We start from the raw sequence: 25,850 nt of genomic DNA, 5'->3' as shown, positions 1-25,850 counted from the left end.
ATTTCTATAATAATAATAATAAACATTTAAGTTGGCTACCAAATGACTGTTCTGCTTTGTATAAAACTATATGAAGATACCTCCATATGCAAATCATACAATAAACTATTCTAAGCATATTTAGAAAAATTTAATATACTACAAGATAATAAGGCAGAGCTATTTTCAGAAATGACCAGTTGTTGAAGTTTCAGAAATGAGAACCAGGAAATAAACTTACCGATAACCTCAGAACACCAAAATTGGCAAAATCATAAATGAGAATCTGGTAGAACAGTTCTTCACTGAAAATAAAAATGAAGTGACTTTAAGGAAAAGCTGAATCCATGCTTCAGAGCCAAGCAGTAGGGACAAAATGGGAGACATAACCCGAGACGGGTAGGACAGAGATGTGCTGCCTCGTGGTGGCCTTTCTAACAGTCCTGGGATCTCCTGCTCCACCAGGGCTTTGGTGGCCGGCCTCTGCACACAGGTCAGCCCGCTAAGACCATCTGCCTTGTCATCACCCGTGCTCTATCCCCACCCCTCTGGTGCTGTAAAAGGTTCTAACACTCAGTAGTGATAAAGTTAAGAAGGAGTTTTTGTTTGCTCACCTTTTCCCCACTTGCAAAGAATCCTATAAATCACTTCTTTTACAACTCCCCATTTAAAAAATATGGGCTGTATAGGGAGGGCAGGGATGTGACCCCGGTTTTAAATCCAATCAGCTGGATTTAAAGGGCTGAGAGTGGGCGATGCAGCGGACGTCCGCCAGAGCATCTCCCACAGCACCCTGCTGTACACAGCACACGCTGCAATGCTTCACCAGCACTAAGCCCTTAGCACCCAGTTCACAGCAGCCAACTTTTACTGAGCACCGGGCATCTACCAAGCCCAGGCATCTCATGTAATTTTACCTTCACAAAACCCTGCAAGTTAAGTAGTAATAACCTAAATTTCTCATCTTACAGATGAGAAATCCGAGACGCAGATTAGGAAAGTGACTTGTCCACGGTCACATAAATGGTAAATGGTTGAGCCCAGATGTGAAACGACATGTGACTAAAGCCAGGGCCCTTTCCAACTATGTCATCCTGCGCTCCCCGGCTTTTCCTGCCTCTGCCTCCAGGACTACTCTTCTAGCAGCTCTGCTTTTTTCACATTCACACCAATTTACCTAAGTTTGGTGGTGTTGAGAAGGTATAACTTGGTCTGATGCTGTGCCAAGGCCCACTGAGGATTCACACAGCCCACAAACGAGTGGTTACGCAGCACCTCCCGGAGAGCTGGAAAACAAGACACAGGTCAGTAACTGCACCCCACCAACACCTCTCTGCAGCCCAAAGCACCAGAACTAGAGACAACAAACAGGTACCTGAACGGAACCTCTTGCTGAAAGTACACACAAAGAAGGAATAAGATAGAACTAATCTTTCAAAATGCAACAAGGAATTGTCAAAAGATTTAGGAATACTCAAAGATCACAATCCAAGACAAAGCAGGAAGCCAGAGAAGTAACAAGAGCTCTGAAACCAGCTTTATCCAAAGACACTGGAGGAACTGCAGGTATCAAGAACTTCAGTTTTTGCAGGCTCTGAGGTGTAGAGAAAGAAAAACAGAAGCCTAGGAATGGTGCAAAATGTGGACTGTAACAGGAGGCCGCTTCCCCTCTTTTGCAGCCAGGATTCACACTAAGCAGGCTGCTTGACAACTTAAAGTGGAGATTTTAGTTTAAACTGATTCCAGGGCTGACTGTTCCTCCAGGTTCCTGATAGAATCAAATGCAAATTCTCTCTGGAGAAATTCATCTTCAACCCAGACTTCAAATAATTCCTCACAGATAAAGTACCAGGACTTAGTGGTCAAAAAGTTACAAAATACACAAAGAAACTACACACCAAGAATTAGAATCCAGAAGAAATCAGAGTCACATCTGCCAAGTTTTAGAGACTGGAAATATCGGCAAAGAGGATAAAATAATAAGCATGTTCAGTATGCTTAAGAGATATTAAAACATTGAATAAGTGGCAGGAGACTATCAAAAGTGATCAAGGAAAGACAAATATGTGATATCATTTACATGTGGAATCTAAAAAATAATACAAATAAATTTATTTACAAAACAGAAACAGACTCACAGACATAGAAAACAAATTTATGGTTACCAAAGAGGAAAGCAGGTGGGGATTAATTAGGATTATGGGATTAACAGATATACACTACTATATATAAAATAAACAACAAGGACCTACTGCATACCACAGCAAACTATATTCAATATCTTGTAATAACCTAGAATGGAAAAGAATCTGAAAGAGAATATATGTGTATGTGTGTGTGTGTGTGTGTGTGTGTGTGTGTGTGTGTGTGTAACTGAATGACTGCTGTACACCTGAAACTAACAATATTGTAAATCAACTATAGTGCAATTTAAAAAATAAATAGAAAAAGAAAACAGAAATAACACCAACCTTACATAAACTCTTTCAAAAAATAAAGGAAGAATAATTCCTACCTCACAAGGTTAGCATAACCCTAACACCAAACCTGAGAAGACATTGAAAAAAGGAAAATTTTAGACCAATATCCTTTACAGTCATAGATGCAAAAATCCTAAACAAAACATCAGCAAATTAAATCCAGCAATATATTAAAAAAAAAAAAAAGAATAATACAGTCGAGAAGAGATTAGCCCAGGAAAGCAAGGTGATTTAGCGTTTGGAAAATCTCACCATATTAACAGAATGAGAAATACATGATCATTTTAGATATAGAAAGAGTATTAGACAACAACAATTTATAATTAAAAACTCTCAGCAAACTAGGAACAGAAAATAACTTCCTTAATCTGAAAAGGGCATCTATGAAAAACCTCCAGCTAACATCATGTTTAATGGTGAAATACTGAATGTGTTCTTTCCACAATGGAAAACAAGATAATTAACACCCATATGCTCACTCATCCTATTTGACGTTGTACTGGGGGTCCTAACCATTGTAGTGAGGCAAGGAAACAGCATAAAAATATGAAAGGAAGAAAGTAGAACTGTTGCTATCTGCACCTTTGGCAAGGTCATGTGATAACAACGTCTTTTGTATTTTAATATGCTAACAGGTGGGGGTCAAAATACCATGGTAAACAATGGGGAAAATGATTTTATCCTGACTCAATCTTAATAATTAAAACCAAAGTTAATAAAAATAAGTTTATATTAAAAATGATCAAGGAGATTTCAAAAAAAACCAAATAAAATTTCAAAAAATTAAAAAATATAATAACTGAAATTAAAAATCAAGATAGACTGAACAGAGTGGACAAAGTTGGCAAGGTAATTAATGGTAAGGTAGATCTAAAAAAATTATCCAAAGTGCAGCACAGAGAGACAAAGAAATGGAAAATATGAAAGATGGATAGCTTATGCAATATGGAGAAGAACAAATATGTAAGTAAATCCCGGAAGGGGCGGGGGACAGGGAGAGACAGTAGCTGGAGACTCTCAAGACAAAAGATCAGAGAATATCCCAGAAGTGATGAAAGACACCAAACCTCAGCTCCAGGAAGCCCAACAAAATCCACACCTGAGATAAGCAGGACACTAAAGAGATCTTAAAAGCTCTCAGAGAGAAAAGAGAGATTACCCACAAAGTAGTAAAATATAAGACTGACAGCTGAATTTTCAACAGCAACAATAGAAGCCAACGACTGATAAAATAACACCTTCAATGCACTGAGAAAAAAATAATTGCCAATCTGGAATTTTAAACCCAGCAAAGAAACTTACCAAAATAAAGATGGATTAGACAAAGCAAAACTCAGCTTGCCATCTCAGGCCCCACAGAAGGAGGTGCTTAGGGCAGACCATGAAAGGTCTGAGGAAAAGAATTATGAGCAGAAAATATTGGCTAAACCCAAACAAACTGACAGTAACAACGTAATACGGAACAATGAGATAGTCACATGGAAACTGTGACAATAACACCATATACCAAAAATTAATTCCAGGTGAACCAGAGATTTAAGTATAAGCATTTTAGGAGATAATATAAGAATATAGATTTAATTATCCCAGAGAGAGAAAGAATTTCCTAAATAAGATTAAAAGGCCAATGTGTGGTAGAGGAGTGATCAAGATGGCGGAGTACTAGGACGTGAAGCTCACCTCCTCCCACAAATACATCAAAAATACATCTACATGTGAACAATTCTCACAGAATATCTACTGAACACTGGCAGAAGACCTCAGACCTCTGAGAGGGCAAGAAAATCTCCACGTAACCAAGTGGGGCAATAAACAAACAAACAAACAAATAAATAAATAAATAAAAAAGAAAGTGAGAAAGGAATTGGGACAGGACCTGCATCCCTGGGATGGAGCTGTAAAAGAGGAAAGGTTCCTGTACCCTGGGAAGTCCTGTCACTGGTGGGGAGATCAACCAGGACAGAGGGGGAGCTTCAGAGCCTCAGAGAAGAACACAGCAACCAGTTTGCAGCAGTTAGAACAGAGAAAGACATGCACAGACAGTCAGTACCACAGCTCTGCACTTCCGAGCCTGAGACACCTGTCTGCCAATACAAGCGAGGGCTGGGTACGGAAGCTTGGGCTTCAGAGATCAGACCCAGAGAGAGGACTGGGATGGGCTGCACGGAAACAGCCTGAAGGGGCTGGAGCCTGGTACAACCACACCTGATGGTGTATGCAGAGGAACTCTGGGATGCCTTAGAGGCCAGGTGCCATTGTGTCAGTAGTGCGTGAGGGGAGGGGCGGGAACCACCATTACAGCCTTTCTACTCGCACGAGCTCTAAGGCAGCAAGACACTGCCTACACGAGCTCCAGGAGCAGTCACGAGTCGCTGCTGCCCCCTGGACTTCAGGAGCAGTCTCGAGCTGCCCACTTTGCCCTCCCAGACTCCAGGAGCAGTCCCGAGCCACCTCCATTCTAATCATGTGCTCTGGGGGCACACGTGAGCTGCCACTGCCACTGAGAACTCCACGACCAGGCACCAGCCACAGCATCTGCACATCCACTATCAAGAGGTAACGGTCAGCACACACTAAGGAAAGAGGTGGCAGGCATCCAGACTAAAAACAGCCCTCACACCAAAAATCTTAAACCCACACAAGCTACACAGGGACACTTCCACATATAAATAGCCCTCCAAGACCACAGCAGATAATTGTTTCTCCTAAACTCATAGAGCAAGAGAACTATAAGTAAAATGAAGAAGCAGAGGAACCACTCCCAATTAAAAGACCAAGAGAATTCCCCTGAAATAACAAACAATGAAACAGACCTCTTCAGTCTAATAGACACTGAGTTCAAAAAGGAGATAATGAAAATACTGAAGGAATTTAGAAAGGCTATTGACAGAAATGCAGAGTACTGTAAAAAGGAACTAGAAGCTATAAAGAGGGACCAAGAAAAATTAGAAAACTCATTTGCTGAGATGAAAACTGAACCAAAGACAATGAATAGCAGAATAAATAATGCAGAAGAATGAATAAGTAACCAGGAAGATAGAATAATGGAAATGACCCAATCAGAACAGCAGACAGAAAGCCAAATGAAAAAAAAAAAAAATGAAAACAACATAAGAGACCTATGGGATAATATAAATTGTGCCAATGTATGCATAATAAGGATTCCAGAAGGGGAAGAAAGAGAAAAGGGGATCAAAACTGTATTTGAAGAAATTATGGCTGAAAACTTCCCAAACCTAAAGAAGGAAACAGATATCCAGGTACAGGAAGCACAGAGGATCCCAAACAAGGTAAACCCAAACAGACCTACACCAAGACATATTATAATAAAAATGGCAAAAGTTAAAGAGAGGATTCTAAAGGCAGCAAGAGAAAAACAAAGGAGGCAAGAGAACCCCCATAAGGCTATCAGCTGATTTCTCTACAGAAACACTGCAGGACAGAAGGGAGTGGCAAGGGATGGCAAGATACATCCAAAGTCCTAAAAGGGAAACATCTGCAACCTAGGATACTCTACCCAGCAAGATTATCATTTAGAATAGAAGGAGGGATAAAGAATTTCTCAGACAAGCAAAAACTAAAAGAATACAGCAATACTAAACCTATCCTAAAGGAAATATTGAAAGGTTTTCTCTAAATAGAAAAGAATCCATAGGAAAGAGAAAATCACAATCGGAAAGCAAATCACCTAAATAAGCCAGTACACAGATTTAAAAAAAAAAAAAAATTCTGTGAAACTAATAATAACCACAATGAAACAGCAAAAGAATGAACATGAAGATGTAAATAAGGACATCAAAATCATAAAATGTGGGGGAGAAAAGAAAATGCAGATTTTTTTTTCATTCCCTAGAATGTGTTTGAGCCTATATGACTACCAGTCTAAGACAAGTAGATATAGGAAGGGGTTAATATACTTGAAAAATGGTAACCACAAATCAAAAACATACAATAGATTCACAAAAACCAAAAAGAAGAGAACATAAGCATAATACAAAAGAAAATCATCAAACCACAAAAGGAAAAACAAAAAAGAAAGGGACAAAGAAGAAATATAAAATCAAAGGGAAAACAAAGTTTAAAATGGCAATAAATACATATCTATCAATAATTACCTTAAATGTCAATGGACTAAACACTTCAATCAAAAGACAGAGTGGCAGATTGGATAAAAAAGCAAGAGCCTACAATATGCTGCCTACAAAAGACCCACTTTAGAGGAAAGGACACACATAGATTGAAAGTGAGGAGATGGAAATAGGTATTTCATGCAAACAGAAATGAAAAGAAAGCAGGGGTTGTAATATTCATATCAGACAAGATAGACTTTAAAACAAAAGCCATGAAGAAAGATAAAGAAGGACACTATGTAATAATAAAAGAATTAATACAAGAAGAGGATTATTACATTCATATATGCACCTAATACAGGTCAACATATATGCAACTAATACAGGAGTACCCAAATACATAAGACAAATACTAAAAGACATAAAGGGAGAAATTGACAAGAATACAATAACAGTAGGAAACTTTAACATCCCACTCATATCAATGGACAGATATTCTGGACAGAAAATCAGTGAGGCAACAGAGATCCTAAATAATACAACAGAACAGTTAATTAGACTTAATTGGTATTTTCAGGACATTACATCCAAAAAAAAAAAAAGAAATTCTTTCCAAGTGCATATGGAACATTCTCTAGGATTGACCACATACTAGGGCACAAAACAAGCCTCAACAAATTTAAGGGTATAGAAATTGTCTCAAGCATCTTTTCTGACCACAACAGCATGAAACTAGAAATCAACCACAGAAATATGTGAATAAAAACAATGACATGGAGACTAAACAACATGCTACTAAAAAAAAACCCAGCAGGTCAATAATGAAATCAAAGAAAATTTAAAAATACCTTGAGACGAATGACAATATAAAAACACAACCATACAAAATCTATGGGATGCAGCAAAACCATTTCTCAGAGGGAAGTTCACAGCCATATAGACCTTCCTCAAAAAACAAGAAAAATCTCAAATAAACAACATAATATACCACTTAAAAGAATTAGAAAAAGAAGAACAAAACCTAGTCAGCAGAAGGAAGGAAATACTCAAGATCAGAGAGGAAATAAATAAAATAGAGATTAAAAAAACAATAGAAAAAATCAATAAAACCAAGAGCTGGTTCTTTAAAAGGTTAAACAATATCGACAAACCTCTGGCCAGGCTCACCAAGAAGAAAAGAGAGAGAACCCAAATAAACAAGGTAAGAAATGAAAAAGGAGACATAACAACCAACACCACAGAAGTACAAAAAACCATAAGGGAATACTATGAACATGCCAACAAATTCAACAACCTAGAAGAAATAGACAAGTTTCTAAAAACATACAGCCCACCAAAACTGAATCAAGAAGAAACAGATAATTTGAACAGACCAATCACTACTAACGAAAGTCCATGACCAGATGGCTTCACAGGCAAATTCTACCAAACCTACAAAGAAGAACTTATACTGATCCTTCTCAAACTCTTCCAAAAAATTGATGAGAACACTCCCAAAGACATTCTATGAAGCCACCATCACCCATGATACTAAAACTAAAGACACCACCAAAAAAGAAAGTTAGAGGCCAATATCTTTGATGAATATAGATGTAAAAATTCTCAACAAAATATTAGCAAACCAAATCCAACAACACATAAAAAAGATCATACACCACAGTCAAGTGGGATTCATCCCAAGTTCACAAGAATGGTTCAACATTCGCAAATCAATCAATGTGATACACCACAGAAACAAAAGAAAAGACAAAAACCACATGATCATCTCAATAGATGCAGAGAAAGCATTTGACAAAATTCTACATCCATTCATGATAAAAAAAACTCTTACGAAAGTGGGTATAGAGGAAACATATCTCAACATAATAAAAGCTATTTATGACAAATCCACAGCCCATATAATACTAAACAGTGAAAAGCTGAAAGACTTCCCGCTAAAACCTGGAAAAAGACAAGGATGCCCACTCTCGCCTCTTCTATTCAACATACTATTGCAAGACCTCGTCACTGCAATCAAATGAGAAAAAGAAATAAAAGATATCCAAATTGGAAGGGAAGAGGTAAAATTGTCATTACATGCAGATAACATGATTCTATATACAGAAAACCCTAAAGACTCCACACAAAAACTACTAAAACTGATAAATGAATTCAACAAGGTAGCAGGATACAAGATTAACACACAGAAATTGGTTGCATTTCTTTACACTAACAATGAAATATCAGAAAGAGAATGTAAAAAAACAATACCTTTCAAAATCACACCCCCAAAAATAAAATATTTAGGAATAAACCTGACCAAGGAGGTGAAAAACCTATACACTGAGAACTATAAAACATTAATAAAGGAAACTGAAGAAGATTCAAAGAAGTGGAAACATATCCCATGCTCTTGGATTGAAAGAATTAATATTGTTAAAATAGCCATACTTCCCACAACAATCTACAGATTTAATGCAATCCCTATCAAATTACCCATGATATTTTTCACAGAACTAAAAAAATAATCATAAAATTCATATGGAACCATAAAAGACCCAGAATTGCCAAAGCAATCCTGAAGAAAAAGAACAAAGCAGGAGGCATAACCCTCCCAGACTTCAGACATACTACAAAGCAACAGTAATCAAAACAGCGTGGTATGAGACTTCCCTGGTGGTCCAGTGGTTAAGACTCTGCACTTCCAATGCAGGGGGCCCAGGTTTGATCCCTGGTCAGGGAATTAGATCCTGCTTGCCACAACCAAGAGCCCACATGCCACAACTAAAGATCCCACATGTCACAATGAAGATCCCACGTGCTGCAACAAACACCCAGTGCAGCCAAATAAATAAATAAATAAAAACAGAACAACAAAAAAACAGCGTGGTATTGGGACAAAAACAGACATATGGATCAATGGATCAGAATAGAGAGCCCAGAAATAAACCCATACACCTATGGTCAATTAATCTTTGACAAAAAAAGCAAGCATATACTACGGGGAAAAGACAGTCTCTTCAGCAAGTGGTGCTGGGAAAATTGGACAGCTGCATGTAAATCAATGAAGTTAGAACACTCCCTCTCACCATACACAAAAATAAACTCAAAATGGCTTACAGGCTTAAACATTAAGACATGACACCATAAAACTCCTAGAAGAGCTCATAGGCAAAACACTCTGACATAAATCGTACCAATGTTTTCTTAGGTCAGTTTCCCAAGGCAATAGAGATAAAAACAAAAATAAACAAATGGGACCTAATCAAACTTAGAAGTTTTTGCACAGCAAAGGAAACCATAAACAGAAGAAAGGTAAGCTACAAACAGGGAGAAAATATTTGCAAACAATGCAACCAAGAGGCCTAATATCCAAAATATACAAACAGCTCATACAGTTCAATAACAAAAAAACTAAACAACCCAATCAAAAAATGGGCAGAAAACCTAAATAGACATTTTGCCAAAGAAGACATATATTTAGGTCTTTAACCCATTTTGAGTAAGACTGGATACTATAAAACTCTTAGAGGAAAACATAGGCAGAACACTCTGACATAAATCGCAGCAATATCTTTTTTGATACATCTTCTAGAGTAATGGAAATAAAAACAAAAATAAACAAGTGGGACCTAATTAAACTCAAAGGCTTTTGCACAGCAAAGAAAACTATAAACAAAACGAGAAGACAACCCACAGAATGGGAGAAGATATCTGCAAACAATGCGACCGACAAGGGATTAATCTCCAAAATTTACAAACAGCTCATGTGGCTCAATATCAAAAAAAAAACAAACAAACAACCCAATCAAAAAATGGGCAGAAGACCGAAATAGACATTTCTTCAAAGAAGACATACAGATGGGCAAGAGGCACATGAAAAGATGTTCAACATCACTAATTATTAAAGAAATGCAAATCAAAACTACAATGAGATATCACCTCACACCAGTCAGAATAGCCATCATCAAAAAGTCTACAAATACCAAATGCTGGAGAGGGTGTGGAGAAAAGGGAACCCTCCTAGACTGCTGGTGGGAATGTAACTTGGTACATGCCACTATGGCAAACAGTATGGAGATTCCTTAAGAAACCAAAAACAGATCTACCATATGATCTAGCGATCCCACTCCTGGGCATACATCCGGAGAAAAACATGGTTCAAAAAGACACATGCACCCCAATGTTTATAGCAGCACTATTCACAGTAGCTGTGACATGGAAGCAACCTAAATGTCCATCGAGAGATGAATGCATAAAGAAGATGTGGCACATACATACAGTGGAATATTACTCAGCCATTAAAAAGAATGAAATAATGCCATTTGCAGCAACATGGATGCAACTATAGATTATCATACTAAGTGAAGGAAGTTAGACAGAGAAAGATAAATATCATATGATATCACTTATATACAGAATCTAAAAAAAATGATACAAACGAACTTATTTTAAAAATAGAAACAGACTCACAGACTTAGAGAACAAACTTGGCAGGGAGGGATAGACTGGGAGTTTGGGATTGACATGCCCACACTGCTATATTTAAAATAAATAACTAATAAGGACCTACTGTATAGCACAGGGAACTCTGCTCAATACTCTGTAATAACCTAAAATGGAAAAAAAATTTGAAAAAGACTAGAAAAATATATCTATTCTTTAGATATATATAACTGAATCACTTTGCTGTACACCTGAAACTAACATAACATTGTTAATCAACTATACTCCAATATAAAATAAAATGTTAAAAAATAATAAAATTTAAAAATTTAAAAATATATATATGGTGGGGGGGGGGAAGCATTCATAAAAAAATGCCACATGAGCCCCAAACTGAAGGAAGATATTTTCATGTAACTGATTACTGTCTAGAATAAACATATAAAGAACTTCTAAAATCAGCCAACAGAAACATGAGCAGAAAACTAGAACAGGCACTTAAGAGAAGAGGAAATACACCTACTCAGCTTTATCAGTGATCAGGGAAACACAAATGAAAACCACCGTTAGACACCATTTCACAAACACCGAACTGGTAAAAAGTCTGACAATATCAAACACTGGAGAAACAGTGGAGCAAAGCAACTCTCCACACTGCTGGTGGGACCACACACTTAGCGACCCGTTTGGAAAACAAGCTGTCACTTTACAAGCCAGCAGTAACTCTAAGTGTGTGTCTTACCCTGCACAGAGCTTCCCGGCCAGTGTGCCAAGCTCCTGATCTGCTCAGGTCCAGGAAAGGGGCTGGGGGCTGAGAGGCAGGGGTGACGCCCCTGGACTCCCCCACATGTCCTTCCATAGCAGAATGAGTGACTAAACATGTGGCAAAGTCAGGAAGTGGAATCTATTACAAGCAGAAAAAGTAAACCGGAACGTAGCAAGATGGATGAATTTTAGGAATATGTGTATACTTATATACATTGCAGAAAAATATAATTCCCTTTATACAAAGTTTAAAATTTGTACAAACAATAAATTTTGTAGGGCTACAAATATGGGTGGTAAAACTGTAATAAAAGAAAGGAAATAATAATCACAAAATGTAGGGTCACAGTTACCCTAAGGGAGGAGGGAAGGGGCTGGACAGGGAAAGAGCACACAGGGCTGCACAGGTGATGGCAACGAGCTGTTCCTTTAAGTTAGCGTTCATTTGTTTTCTCCTGTAGATCCTACTTATGTTTCATAAGCATGATTTTGCGTCTACTACTTTATCTGAGTGTGTGTATGTGTACATACATATATATTTAATGGAAGAAGTAAACATACCACCGCAAATGGGGAGAGGGGGTGGAGACAGCAGGGCAAAGGTCTGGGGACAGCCATAAGCCTGTACATCACATTTTTACTGTACTTTTTTTTTAAGCTTGGACACCACACATGAGTTCTCACATTGTTACATAATTTCTGCAACACTCTCTGCTCCCCCCCGCAGAAAGAGGCTTATTTTCCTCATTTTTAGAATAAGTGTTCTCCTCTGTTCCCACTGGAAACTCAATGTCTCTACAGGATGTTCTGCGTAGGTGGAAAATGATTATCTTAGAAGCTGGAGAACATCAAATAATCCTGAATAATGAGGCACTGGACGAAAGAGAAGCAGTGTAATTTACTAAAAAAGGGTCAGAGATTTTTCCATACAGATTTTTCATCGAAGCTCTGACGCGTCCACAGGCCACCAAGGCCCAGCCTGGCCAGGTGGCCGCGAGGGGGGCGCTGGCTCCCTGCAGGGGCTCCATCCAGGCAGGAGGTGGACAAGGAGGACAAGCAGGGCTTCTCCTCCCTGGGCTCCGTGAGGCTGCTTGCACCCATTTCGGCCTCCGATCAGGACCTCTAGAACCTGTGCTTCATTCCTCTCCTAGTTACGCCCACAGCACTGGAGGTCTGCGGGCGTTTCCCTGCCATTCTGCCAGCAGCAAAATAGGGCCAAATCCTTTGTGCTTCAAAGCCAAACCACACATCCGAGTTCACAACGGCAGCCTAGGGTCTCAGCACGTTCTCTGAGAAGCAGCAAGTAAAGCCACCTGAAGGAAGGGTGAGCTGTCCTCTGGTTCCTAAGGGCCACGTGTGGAGCTTGCTTCCTGGCAGCCCCCCGGCGCCAGGGCCTCTGGCTGCTGCCTGAGCTGATCAAGCAGCCCTTCCAGTCAGATGTCACCCTGTCACCCTGGTGACACGGCCTCTGTCTCTGTTCCAGAACGTCCCTCATTCTACCTTATGTCACAGCCTGCAATTTACCAAACACCCCCCCCCCCCCAAACAGTGTGGACTCCTTTAAGACAGGGGTTTGAGTGCATTCAATGCATTTTCTGCCTTGGGGCTCGGCGTGGTGCAATGTCTGCTGAACTGACTTCTGGGGTTTTTTTTCAAGATTTTTTTAATATTTATTTTTATTAATTATCATTTATTTTTGGCTGCATTGGGTCTTCATTGCTGTGCATGGGCTTTCTCTAGTTGCAGCGAGAGGGGGCTACTCTTCATTGCGGTGCGTGGGCTTCTCATTGCGGTGGCTTCTCTTGTTGCAGAGCACGGGCTCTAGGCGTGTGGGCTTCAGTAGTTGTGGCATGGGGGCTTCAGCAGTTGCAGTGCGCGGGCTCTATAGCGCAGGCTCAGCAGTTGTGGCACGTGGGCTTAGTTGCTCAGCGGCATGTGGGATCTTCCTGGACCAGGGCTCGAACCCGTGTCCCCTGCATTGGCAGGTGGATTCTGAACCACTGCGCCACCAGGGAAGCCCCCGAACTGACTTGTTGAACCAAAAGAAGTTGTCACGTGGTGACAAACCACAGAAAAGTGTGTACACTTAAGGCCAGGACTGTTCACCAAAGATCAAGAAAATAAAGTTGTGGATGAAATGTTAAGCACATTTTCAGATTCAAGCGATAGCAAATAACTTATGACATTCCTCATCCTCCTTAACAGATCAAAATTATGTGACTGGCAATAAGTAACTTAGTCATTATTAATCCAGGATAAACCTAATTCCACGGAACACGTGACAGGATACTGGGCCGGAAATTAACCTCATTTGTTGCTCGAAAGTGTACCCAGGAGGACTGGGTAAATCCACAGACTCCAGAGTTGTCTGACAGAGCATTCAACTCTGACGTCCCTCAAAAATAGATTCCAGGGCTTCCCCTCCGAGGCGGCTCCTCCCAATCCCTCCTTCAGCAAAGATCTCCTGAGTCCCCGAGCCAGGCACTCTGCCAGGTACCACGATGAAATAATCACACAAATAAGTGCAATTAAGAATGTCGTTAAAGGAAAGCATCTTACTTCCTTCCTGGGCCAGGGTCACAGCTCTATGGGGGCACAGCCAGGCTCTGGCCTGCCTCCCCAGATCTGAGCTTCAGAGAAATCCCCGTAGGCATTCAACTCAGAGACAAGCAGCACCCCTGCTTGGGGCCGCATCAACAGATGCGGTGGGCAGAGCCCGAGGCAGCGCGCCCCACTCCCACCTTGGCACATGGCGTCTCAGGTGTTCGCCACAACAGCCCGGTAAGGGCGGTAGCAGGAGCACCATTTCACAGAGCAGGGAAAGGCCCCACAAAGGTGAACAGACTTCTGAGTGGCTACGGAATGGTGTAGCTGGCAGGGGCTTCAGCAGAGTCCTCCTGGCTCCAAAGTGCTCACCCCACTCCCCACACCAGGACTGGGACTCCCTCTGTAAGACCCTACCCTGCATGTCTGAAAACAGCCTCAGTCTGAGGGATCAGGGATCACACGCTGTGCTCATCCCAACATGTGATCTAGAGCAGCTGACCTAGTTTTGCACCTAAATACTGGGCTAGCGTCTCTGATTCAGGCCACACCAGTAGCGACCCACCCTCCACAGGGCAGGCACCCAGGCCAGTTTTGCCTTGTAGGGATGTTCCAACTAATCTGTCCTCTCCATCTTCCATTTTCTTATCTTTAAAACAGAGATAACAGTATCTGCTCTGCCTCCCTCACAAGACTATTCGAGAATTAAATGAGGTAGCACTCATGAACATACAATTTCAGAACATTTAGATTCATCAACACTTCATCAATGAACTCCAAACCTGACCAAACTTGGTGCAGGTTAGCTTTGTACTGCACTGAAAATAGTTTGCAACTATTCAGAAATTTATTGAAATTATAACTTTAAATAGCCTGTTTTGCATAAGGAATACAAATCCTTAAAGAAAACTCAGTAAATTCCAAATCTGAGGGAGTCTGTCAATTAAGCAACTGTGAGGAAGGCTGCTAAATAAATCAAGTCATGGCCCACCTTCCTCTTAATTATTTAAAATGGTTTTAAAAGCTCCCAGCTTGAAGGCCAATAACAGAGGGAAAGAGCAACGGGAGCAAATCTTAACAGAAACAGAAATCAGAAGCCAACTGGCAGCGCCGTCTGCAAGTTGCAAGGCCTTAGTCACAGGAAGTGTGTAGCCTTCCAAGGGAACAGGCCCCCTATGGCTTCCCCACATGCAGACACACAAAGGCCCAGAGTGTGAAGAAAAGAAAGAACGGGCAAGGAAAGGCAAACTGAGGCCTTCCTGCATTCATTCAAACAAGCAGTAACAGAGAGAGAAGACGTAAGGGGCCTCTGAGTCAGAGCAGCTGTTTAGGAGGCTAAGAGTCAGTGGGAAAGGCACTAAATTGCTCCTTGGCCACGCCGCACAGCTTGTGGAATCTCAGGTCCCTGACCAGGGATCAAACCTGGGCCCTCAGCAGTGAAGGCGTGGAGTCCTAACCACTGGACTGACAGGGGATTCCCCACTCATTTCTTTTAGAAGTCCAGGTTGTCATATTTTAAGATAAATTTCAACACTGCTATAAAACGTTAACTTGTTTAATCAAGAAATGTGTAGTAGATGAAAAATGGCAAGGCCAGGGCTAAACTGTGTAGACTCAAGTGCAGAGCCGCCCAGTGGAGCCCAGCAATGATGGCTCCACCTGGAGCACGACTGTGGCTCAGCAAGTGGGGTCAGGACTGCTATTATGGCCAAGACACTATCACACACCTCAGTCCCTGTGTCAGTTCATCCCTGGGAGGTGACGAGCCCCCTTTTGTTACTAAAACCATAAAGTTAGTTTTGGAGTAATGGGGACTCAAATGGAGTTCTATACTCAGGTGTTCTGAAAGCTATTTCTGAGGAAGATAATGATTTTTCACTTTATCTTTAGGATATAAAAATATCTATTGACTCCTTACTCTGTACCAAGTGTTTTACTTACATTTCTCTCTAATCAGCACAATAATCTTCAAGCGTAAAATTAATCTCATTTTACAGATGAGGAAAAATTGAGTCACGGAAAGATTAGGTCACGAGTCTAAGGTCACACAACAGAAGCAGTAGTGCCTGGATACAAACTAGGGCCCCCCAGAGCCTGTGCACTATCAGCAACAGCACACCCAGGGCAGGCCGTGCTGCTTTTAGCTAAGACAGAAATCAAACTGAAGATTATTTAAATGACCACTTTACTCTGACTCCTCTGGTTTAACGAGAGTACCAATTAATTCTAACTAAAGCCAGAGACTACTTTTTCCCTTCTCTCCCAGTTGAAAATTATTTTTCAGCTGCTGCTGCTGTGGGTTACTAAAGGAAGCGAGGTTTGCTCAGCACACTGCAGAAGCTGTCCCAACACAAATGCTTCCTGCACTTCCCAAACCTTCACATTAGCAGTTCTGGCCCTGGGAGTCGCAGGCAGCCCTCAGCACTTACGTACTCTCATGTCCCTGCTCACTGATTTCTTCCTGGAGACTCAGAATGCTGGTGAGGTTAATGATCCTTCTCCGGGGGGTACAAGCTGCTGTCATTTCCTTTCGGGATGCATCCTCCACCATTTCCACATCAGAGTTTTCCCGATGTCTCTTTCTGCAAAGTAAAAGAGGAACTGGCAGCTCATAACTATCTTAAAAAAACTGTTTCAAACTCAGTCAGATTTTGTGCCTTGCATTTTGGAGAAGGGAGCAGCTTCTCTGTGCCAGCTCTCCACATCTGGGGAGGGTTCCCTGTGCTGGTGGCGGCCAGCCAGATCAGGATGTCCTCCCAGATACTGCTTCTCTGACACCCCTCAGGCCTTAGCAGTGGCCACTGCAGGCAACAGGGCTCTGGAGTCTGGCTCAGCCCAGAGACCTGCAGGGCCTCGATCAAGTGCGCTGACCTCACCACATCTCATTCATTCAGCCCTCCATCCATCCGTCCATCGGGCACAGTTATAATACCAACCTCACACAGCCATGACAAAGTGCCTGCCCTCGCCATGCTGGCTTTCTAGTGGCAGAGTCAAATAGCAACTGAAGAAAGATCATGTTAGGTAGCAACAAATACTGTGACAAAAATAAAACAAGGTAACAGAATGAAGGGGAAGCGAGAGAACTTTAGATTAAATGGACAAAGAAGGTCTCTGGTAAGAGGCGACATCCGAGTTGAGACCTGGGTGACAAGAAGCCAGAGAGTTCCTGTGCCGAGGGACCAGCAAGAGCAAAGGGGTGAGAGCTCAGCGAGGTCGGGTCAGCACTGGAGCAGCGTGGCCAAAGCGCCACGAAGGGGAGGAGAGTGATGAGCTGGGGGCGGGCAGGCTGGTTTCACTCCAAGTGCTGCAGGAAGCACTGGCTTTCAGCAAGGAGTGAGACACCCTGGTTCCTGGTTTAAAAAGATTCCTCTGCTGTGTGGTAAATGGCTCGTAGCATTAAGTCCCCAAGTGATCAACAGAAATGTCACACTTCCCAGCAGGGCTGTTAAGAGCATTAACTGAGATAATGCATATTAAGTATCTGGCACACAGTGGATGCTCAGTGAACGTTAGCATCCTTTATTATTCTCTGAAAACAAATCCTTAGAAGGCATCTCCCTAGTCTGACTTGGAAGTGAGCAAACCAGAATTAAAAAACTCATCCAAGTTCCACTGGGCAATCAGAGCCAGGGTTTCGGTGGTCAGCCACCAGGGGGACGTGCGGCCTCGGGCAAAGGACTTCACCCTGAGCTCCGGGGTCAGTACCCGCACACACTAAATAAGGAACATCCACCTTACAGATGTCAGTGACATGTCCTTGAAGCACCCGCAGAGTGTACACTGAAGATGCTCAAAATTAACTGACAGTCACTAGTACGGCTGTTCCTGCCCCCTCTCTCTAGCTCTCGGTCACCACTAGCTCTCGTTCACCACTAGCTCATGCACTTCAGGGAGTTTCATAATTTGAACTGAGAAACTGTTCTTCTGAAAGGAGTGAAAGCAGCTTGGAGTAAGATGGAAGAATCCTCCAGATATTTTAGGCCCCCCTTTCCAGCCACCTCTGCTGTTGAGGCTTTATCAAAATTCAATACTAAAATTAAAGAATAAATCTTCTCATTTTTTTTTCTGATGTGTTTTTAAATAATGTTTGGAATCATGGACATTTAAGATATTTCAAAGGTCACTGTGATGGGTGACTCTAAAGCCATGGTCAAAGGCCAACAGTAGACCAGGCCAAAGCACCAACCCATTGGAGGGAGAGGGTGAATCAGGGAGAGAAGATGCAAGGGGTTTGTGACAGCCCAAGTTAGAAGGCAGTTTCATTAAAGAACGAAGGAGGCAAGCTGTGCTTTCCCACAAGGCCATACCTGGGGTTCTCGGGGCTGGAAGAGGGCCCTCTCTTCTCTGACGAGTCTGCAGTCCTCTTTGTTGCATCCTCCTCCAAGCCCTGATTCTCGGCAGCCACTTCAGCAGGAGCTGAGAGTTCAAGCATTTCTTCATCCTGCTGCCTGGCCCCACTACTAGAAGCAGCTGTCCTGTCCTCTAGGACAACAGCCTGGGGCTGACTGGATAGGGCCTTGCTCACAGGCTGCAGGAAGGCATCGAGTTTCTGTTCCCGGCAATCTGTGCGGACCATCTGGTGGGCATACACCTTGTCGCCACTTCCAGCAGTAGATGAGAGGGTCACACCTGTTGTGGATTTAACCACTTCCCCAGAGGGGCCAGTAAGACCTGGTAGTAAAGTCTGTGTCAAAAAAGAAGACAGTGGGAAGAGTCAGTGTATGAAGGAGAGAAGCACAGGTCCCAAAATGGAGTAAAAGCTAGAACCAGGTATATCATTACAGAATGATTATAGAAGCAATTCTGACCAAAATTTGAAGTATGAAATTAAAAACACACAAATATAAAATTCAAAAATTCAGCTAAATCCTTATAATTTAAAAACTGGTTTGAGGGCTTCCCTGGTGACGCAGTGGTTAAAAATCCGCCTGCCGATGCAGGGGACACGGGTTTGAGCTCTGGTCCGGGAAGATCCCACATGCAACGGAGTAACTAAGCCCGTGCACCACAACTACTGAGCCTGTGCTCTAGAGCCCATGAGCCACAACTACTGAGCCTGCGCCCCTAGAGGCCATGCTCCGCAACAAGAGAAGCCACCACAATGAGAAGACTGCGCGCTTCAACAGAGTAGCCCCCACTCGCCGTAACTAGAGAAAGCCCACGTGCAGCAACGAAGACCCAATGCAGTCATAAATAAATAAATTTATAAAAAAAAAGTACATGGCATCATCTATCACAAATTCTTGCAAACATTTTTTTTAATCTGAATATAATCATAACTCTAGATCTAATTTTCAGTTTATAGGAAATGTGGAGGATTGAAACAAATTAAAGGACACTAAGAAGAAGCAATTGGCTAACCCAAAATGTGCATTTTTCTACAGCACACCTTCAAAGTAAGCGAATAAGAACTATAACCAAAAAAGGTAGGGTGATATTTCTAGTTTCAAAGAGACATAACCAAATATAATGAGTGGAACTTGATTGGATACAGATTTGAACAAAGCTACTTTTTTTTTTTTTGGCCATGCCACACGGCTTGCAGGATCTTAGTTCTGCGACCAGGGATTGAACCTGGGCCCATGGCAGTGAAAGCACCGACTCCTAACCACTGGAGCACCAGGGAATTCCTGAACAAAGTTACTTTTATAAAAAGATCTTTTTTTGAACAACTGGGGTATCTGAATATGGACTGGATATGAAATGGTATTACTACTATTAATTGCATTAGGTGTAAAAGGACACTGTGATTGTATAAGGAAAAAAAATGTTTTTAGATGCATAATGCAGTACTAGGGGAAAAGTAAATGCCTGGAATCTGCTTTAAAATACTCCTCCCCAGGGACTTCCCCAGTGGTCCGGTGGTAAAGAATCCGCCTTCCAATGCAGGGGACTCAGGTTCAATCCCCGGTCAGGGAACTAAGATCCCACATGCCATGGGCAACTAAGCTCGTGCACCACAACTACTGAACCCGTGCACCTCAACTAGAGAGAGAAAACCCACATGCCACAACTAGAGAGAAGCCCGAGTACTGCAGTGAAGATCCTGGGTGCCGCAACTAAGACCCAACGCAGCCAAATAAATAAATAAATAATTAAAATTAAGAATTAATTAAAAACTACTCCTCCCCATCCCCCACCCTCAAGTGGGAGAGGGAGAGAGAAAACAAAGATGGCCAAGTGTTGATGGTTTGTTGAAACTGGGTGATAGGTACATGGAGATTTGCTGTATTACCTGCTTTTCTGTGTGCTTAGAAAGATTCAGTAATAAAGAGTTAAATAATAATTAAAAGTTAAAGTAGCAACTCTGCTCAAAAAGGAAAAACACTCCTGGGACAGTTTAAAAAGCCCTTGCGATGCACTTACTTCATTTGCCTGTGCAATTTCCACAGGTGGATTTTGGGAGGCAGAAAGTAACATAACTACTCTGCAGACAGTAGTTTTAAAGTCCTGAAAAGTGAAATACTTTGTCCAATATGACAGAGTTGGAACAAACTGCAAGAGTCACGAGGGTTCCCGATTTCCATACCAAATGGCCTCACAGCAAACCAGGGCTCTTGCTGTACTGGCCCCTGGAGTGGAGTGCAAGGCACAAGCTGGGGAGCAGGATGAAGGTGACCCACAGCCAGAAGGTCAGGAGCCAGGGCAACCTGCTGTTGGCAGAGCAAGAAGGTGTTCTGATGACCCCGCAGGAGCAGGGACAGTCTGAGTTTGGAGCCCTCCACGCAGAGCAATGCACCAACAGAGGGAGGCCCTCTGATCCAGAAACCCACCTTCCTTCTAAAGACACACTGGTCAGGACCATGCAGAGTTCTTTCGGGAAATAAAATGCAATCTAACTAAATGAATCTGCCTCACGCACGATCAGACAAAGAGGGAAATTGAGGCTCTTTTCCCAGTGGAGCGACAGACTCCTCCTGGCCTCTGGTGAACCCCTTCCTCTGGGCCTCTCCCCCAACTCCCCTCCAGCCAACCCATGTCCAGGTGCTGGCAATTCCATATTTTTAACTATTAGTGAATGGAGCCACGTCCTCTGCTCAGACCCCCTCCCCACTTCGCCCAAGTCGCTGTGGGTTTCCATCCACTCTCCAGGCCACAGCCAGAGAGCTCTTCATAAAATGCAAACCAGATCCCGTCAATTCCCATCAAGTCAAAGTCTAAACTCCTTAACTTACTGATAAAATCCTCTCGATCTGGCCTGAATTCTGCAGTGAGCGTAGGCCTTCAACACGCAGGCTCCGCGTTGCTTAACCCCGGCTGCACACGCCAGCACCCGGCAAAGCTTTTAAACACTACTGATGCCCAGTCCCCACCCCCTGAGATTGATTTCCTGGTTTGGGGCGGGCCCAGGTATTACCTAAACGGTTCCCAGGTGATGCTAATGGCAGCCAGCATCGAGAACACCGACTCAGCATGCTGAGCATTCAGATCCTCAACACCTGTTCTCTTGCACCCCCCCACCCCGCCCCGAGGCCTGTATCCTCGTCCTTTCCTCTGCCAGAAACGCCCTGTGCACTCCTCGTCCCCTTCTGCCCACCTAATTCCTTCTCAGCCTTGGGGGCCCAGGCTCCACATCCCTTCTTTCACATCTCTGAGGCCCAAGCGCAGGACAAGAGCCCCTCCTCCCTCCTCCCAAGTCTCTGTTTTTCTCTCTCGTGGGATGGAGACTCGAGGAGACCGTACCCAGCAGCACCTTGCCCATGGGGGAGCCCTAGCACATATTTGGGGAGGGAGCAGTAAAGGGCGCTGAGCAACAACAACGGATAAAAACCACCTGCCAGTTATGGAGCCCCCCCTGTACAGCTCCTGCTCCAACGGCTCACGTACACCCCACCCTCAGCCCCAGCAACCTCCGGGCGTGCGGGCCCCAGGGCTGCCCCAAGTGCGTTCATCTCACTGCTGGTCTCCCACCTAGGCTCTTTCCAGGTGGTAACTGTGAATGCTCTTATGGGAAGCACTCATCTGCTTGGTCACTCCGAAAGTTTTCTGAGAAGCAGGGCTCACAGAAGCCCGCTCTCTGCTTGCAGGACCCAGTGTAATTTAACAGGGAAAATGTTTCCATTTCTGTAGTTTTGGTGTCTGCTGTGCTTCTGATGAACCCATCCTCACTATGAATACAGTACAGGACTGCCCAGGAATGATGTCATCTCAGAACTGGGACAGGACACTAGAGATCATGTTATTAACCCACTATTTTACAGATGGGAAAACTAAGGCCCCAGAGAGGGGGAGCAGTTTATAATCAAAGCACTTAGAACCTGGATAATTGTAATAAGATGAACGGTGCCAGGTCCCGGACCAGACACTTTCCATCTGCTGTTCACCAACCACTTGTAACCGTCCTTGGATGTGGGGGTGACCACTTCCACCTTTACTGAGGGGGACATGGAGGCCAGGGACGGTTAGTCACACGGCAGTAACCCAGGTCTGCCTGACACGAGAGGCCCCGCCCTTCCCCCTGCCTCTCCAGAGCCTGGCCCCAGCACTCTGCCCTAGGTATGCGGAATCAGCCTCCTCTGAACGTCTCCAGTGGAGAACACAGGGGAGCGGCGCCCTACTCTGTTTCAGACAGCTCAGTTTCCTAGGAAGGCAGTCTAAGGTCAGAAGGAGGCAGAGAGAAGAGCTCAGGGCTTATGACTCCAGGCCCAGGAATAACACCACAAAACCTTCACAGTTGGGTTCAAAGAAGGAAATGCTGCTGAACGAAAGTCCTAAAGCAACCGTCAAAAACCTGGGCTCTCGTGTGACGGGGCACATTTAAGGTGGCAAAGGCACCAGAGAAAGAGCTGGGTGAAGCGCCCCCACCTGGGTGAAATAGGTCCTGGAGGCGTTGGAGCCCAGGAGCCTGCTCTCAATGTGCTGCTGCACCCGCTCCAGGATGCTGTCCTCGTGCAGGAAGTGAACTTCGTGCTTCGTGGGGTGCACATTGACATCCACATTCTGGGGGCTGATTTCTAAACTGGCAGGAAAAAAAGAGCAGAGTTACCTCACATGGTGAAGAATGGGGGCGGGCAGTTCACTCATGGCGCGTTATGTGGTGGGTGGAAGACTTGAGGCCAAATGACACAGCGGTTAAGACTTCAAGGTCAAGTCTGAGTGACCTGGGTTCAAATGCTGACTCTGCTACTTGAGAGCTGAGTGGCTGTGGGTAAGTTACAGCATCTTTCTATGCCTCGGTTTCCTCACTTGTGAACTGGACATAATACATGGTGGGGATTAAACTCGTGTAAAGCACTTCGCACGTACCCAGCATGTTTATCATACGTCAGCTGTTATTATCACCTCTCCAGAACTAGTGGAATTTCTCATTACATAACCCAGGGCCAAGGCACTTAACTTCTCTGGACTGGCTCTCCCGTCTGTAACCATGAACCTGTCCCTATCTACTGCTCAGTATTACGTGGAGATCAAAACAGTGTATGTGAGAGAACTTTCTAACATTAAAATGTAGTACAAAAGTCAGTTTAGAGGCTGTGCCAGCTATCAACTTATTGCCTCAGGCCAAATTCACCATTCACCGCTGACTCTGATAATGGAGCGTTGCAGTGTGGATCTTTGCAGGTAGAGGGCACTGGACAGACCCTGGAGAAGGAAGGGTTTCTCTGCCAGGTTCGGGCAGGTTCTTCCTGGTGCAGGGGCAAGACCTTATTCACCTTTGTTTCACTAACACACTGCCTGGCACAAGGGGGCCTCTCAGTGGGATTCTGCAGCAGTGAATAAATATAGGAAAACTGTGCCCTTTACCTGTGAAAAGGGACAGAACAACCTGTGCCAGTGGGGTATGGGATTCACTCTGACCAGGCTAATTAGCAAGTCCATCTCTTTCAAAGAGGACCGCTGGACAGAATTACTCTTCCTTGTGAGTCTTGGGTAAGGAGTTCAGAGCTGCATTACCTGAGGTACAGGAACGGGTGTGTGTTTTTGGGCAAATATGCTGCATACACCGTTTCTATGGCTTTTCTTAAGGAAGCTGACTCTACCAGACGATCTAGAAAATAAAAGTAATTAGCTCAAATCTGTCCCAAGGGGTGAGGTGACAGGTGCACACCTATACTATGCCATGACATCAGCTCAGGAAGAACGCCTCTGGGGTGACATCCACATCAGCCCCCTTGACCATTACGACTCCTCAGCATCTCACTGTGGCCTTGGGGCTCTCCTCTCACCCGAGTAGCAGGAACACGACAGGGCAGTCAATTCTGCCTCCCCACTCCCTTCCCCCTGCCGGTCCAGGTGGACCACGTGCCCTTGCTCAGAATTTCATTCTGCAAATACATCATGGGGACCTACCACACATGCCACAAGCTGGGAGACAAACTCTGGTAAATAAACCTAATTCCAACTCCCAGCGGTAAGGACCACAGGGAAGGGAGCAGCTACCTCTGCTCAGGGACCTCCAACAGTGGGCGAGCCAAATGGAGTACTTAAGGTTAACAGTGCGTTTTCCAGGCATTTCAGGTGGTAGAAATACCTGAATGCACACTGAAGGTAATTTAGGAAATGAGGCAGGCTTGAGGGGGTGGAAAACAATAAAAGCTGGGAGAGATAAAACTAAAATCAGGGCTTCCCTGGTGGCGCAGTGGTTAAGAATCCACCTGCCAATGCAGGAGACACGTGTTCAAGCCCTGGGCTGGGAATGATCCCACATGCCATGGAGCAACTAAGCCCATGCTTCAAAACTACTGAGCCTGCACTCTAGAGCCCGTGTGCCACAAATACTGAGCCCACGTGCCACAACTACTGAAGCCCATGCGCCTAGAGCCCGTGCTCCACAAGAGAAGCCACCACAATGAGAAGCATGTGTGCCGCAACTAGAGAAAGCCCGTGTGCAACAACAAAGGCCCAATGCAGCCAAAAATAAAATAAATTTTTTTTAAAAAGGAGCTTTCAAAAAAAAAAAGACTAAAATCAGAGGAAGATCTTCATACAACACAGCTCTCTTTTCCCCTCAGACCGATGACCTGCTGATGACCTGCTGTCCTGCGTTGGTGGAGCCAAGGATATGCCACATCTTTTTATTTCCAATGAGAAGACCGGCTGTGATCTTATCCATGAGGAGACTATTGTTCTGAGGGCTCACTACATCACCCACAGCTGCCTCAATAATGCTGCTGTACTGTGTAATCTGACAAAAGAACAGCTGGAGCCCCTCAGCTGAGATTTCTGAACTTGAGATAAGCCTAAGGAGTGTTCTTTGTCCCTGCCACCTGAGTGAGCCTGCCCAGTGTGTAGATAAGTGAATAACACACATAAGAGTCTGACCTAACCTCTCAAATGTCTACAAATAACAAATGCTGGAGAGGGTGTGGCGAAAAGGGAACCCTCCTACACTGTTGGTGAGAATGTAAATTGATACAGCCACTATGGAGAACAGTATGGAGGTTCCTTAAAAAAACTAAAAATAGAATTACCATATGATCCAACAATCCCACTCCTGGGCATATATCCGGAAAAGAAGAAAACTCTAATTCAAAAAGGTATATGCACCACAACATTCACAGCAGCACTATTTATAATAGCAAAGACGTGGAAGCAACCTAAATGTCCATCAACAGATGAGTGAATTAAGAAAATGTGGTTTAGG

The 25,850-nt window shown here is 43.5% G+C and overlaps 1 protein-coding gene across 1 annotated transcript in view; it reads right to left on the bottom strand.

Annotated features, from left to right (window-relative positions):
* Window positions 1-25,850, bottom strand: part of MLH1 (mutL homolog 1) — a 49,230-nt gene that overhangs the window by 6,327 nt on the left and 17,053 nt on the right. Inside the window, exons 10-15 of the mRNA XM_082348497.1 lie at window positions 24,161-24,254; window positions 23,072-23,225; window positions 18,574-18,950; window positions 16,697-16,845; window positions 1,157-1,265; window positions 221-284 (exon numbers count right to left, since the gene is read on the bottom strand). Of these exons, the coding sequence (XP_082204623.1) occupies window positions 221-284; window positions 1,157-1,265; window positions 16,697-16,845; window positions 18,574-18,950; window positions 23,072-23,225; window positions 24,161-24,254 (947 nt within the window). The remainder of the gene's footprint in view (window positions 1-220; window positions 285-1,156; window positions 1,266-16,696; window positions 16,846-18,573; window positions 18,951-23,071; window positions 23,226-24,160; window positions 24,255-25,850) is intronic.

This window comes from Balaenoptera borealis (assembly GCF_965194805.1).
Source record: "Balaenoptera borealis genome assembly, chromosome: 12".
Classification (NCBI taxonomy): Eukaryota; Metazoa; Chordata; class Mammalia; order Artiodactyla; family Balaenopteridae; genus Balaenoptera; species Balaenoptera borealis.
This window is presented reverse-complemented; position numbering and strand designations above follow the sequence as displayed.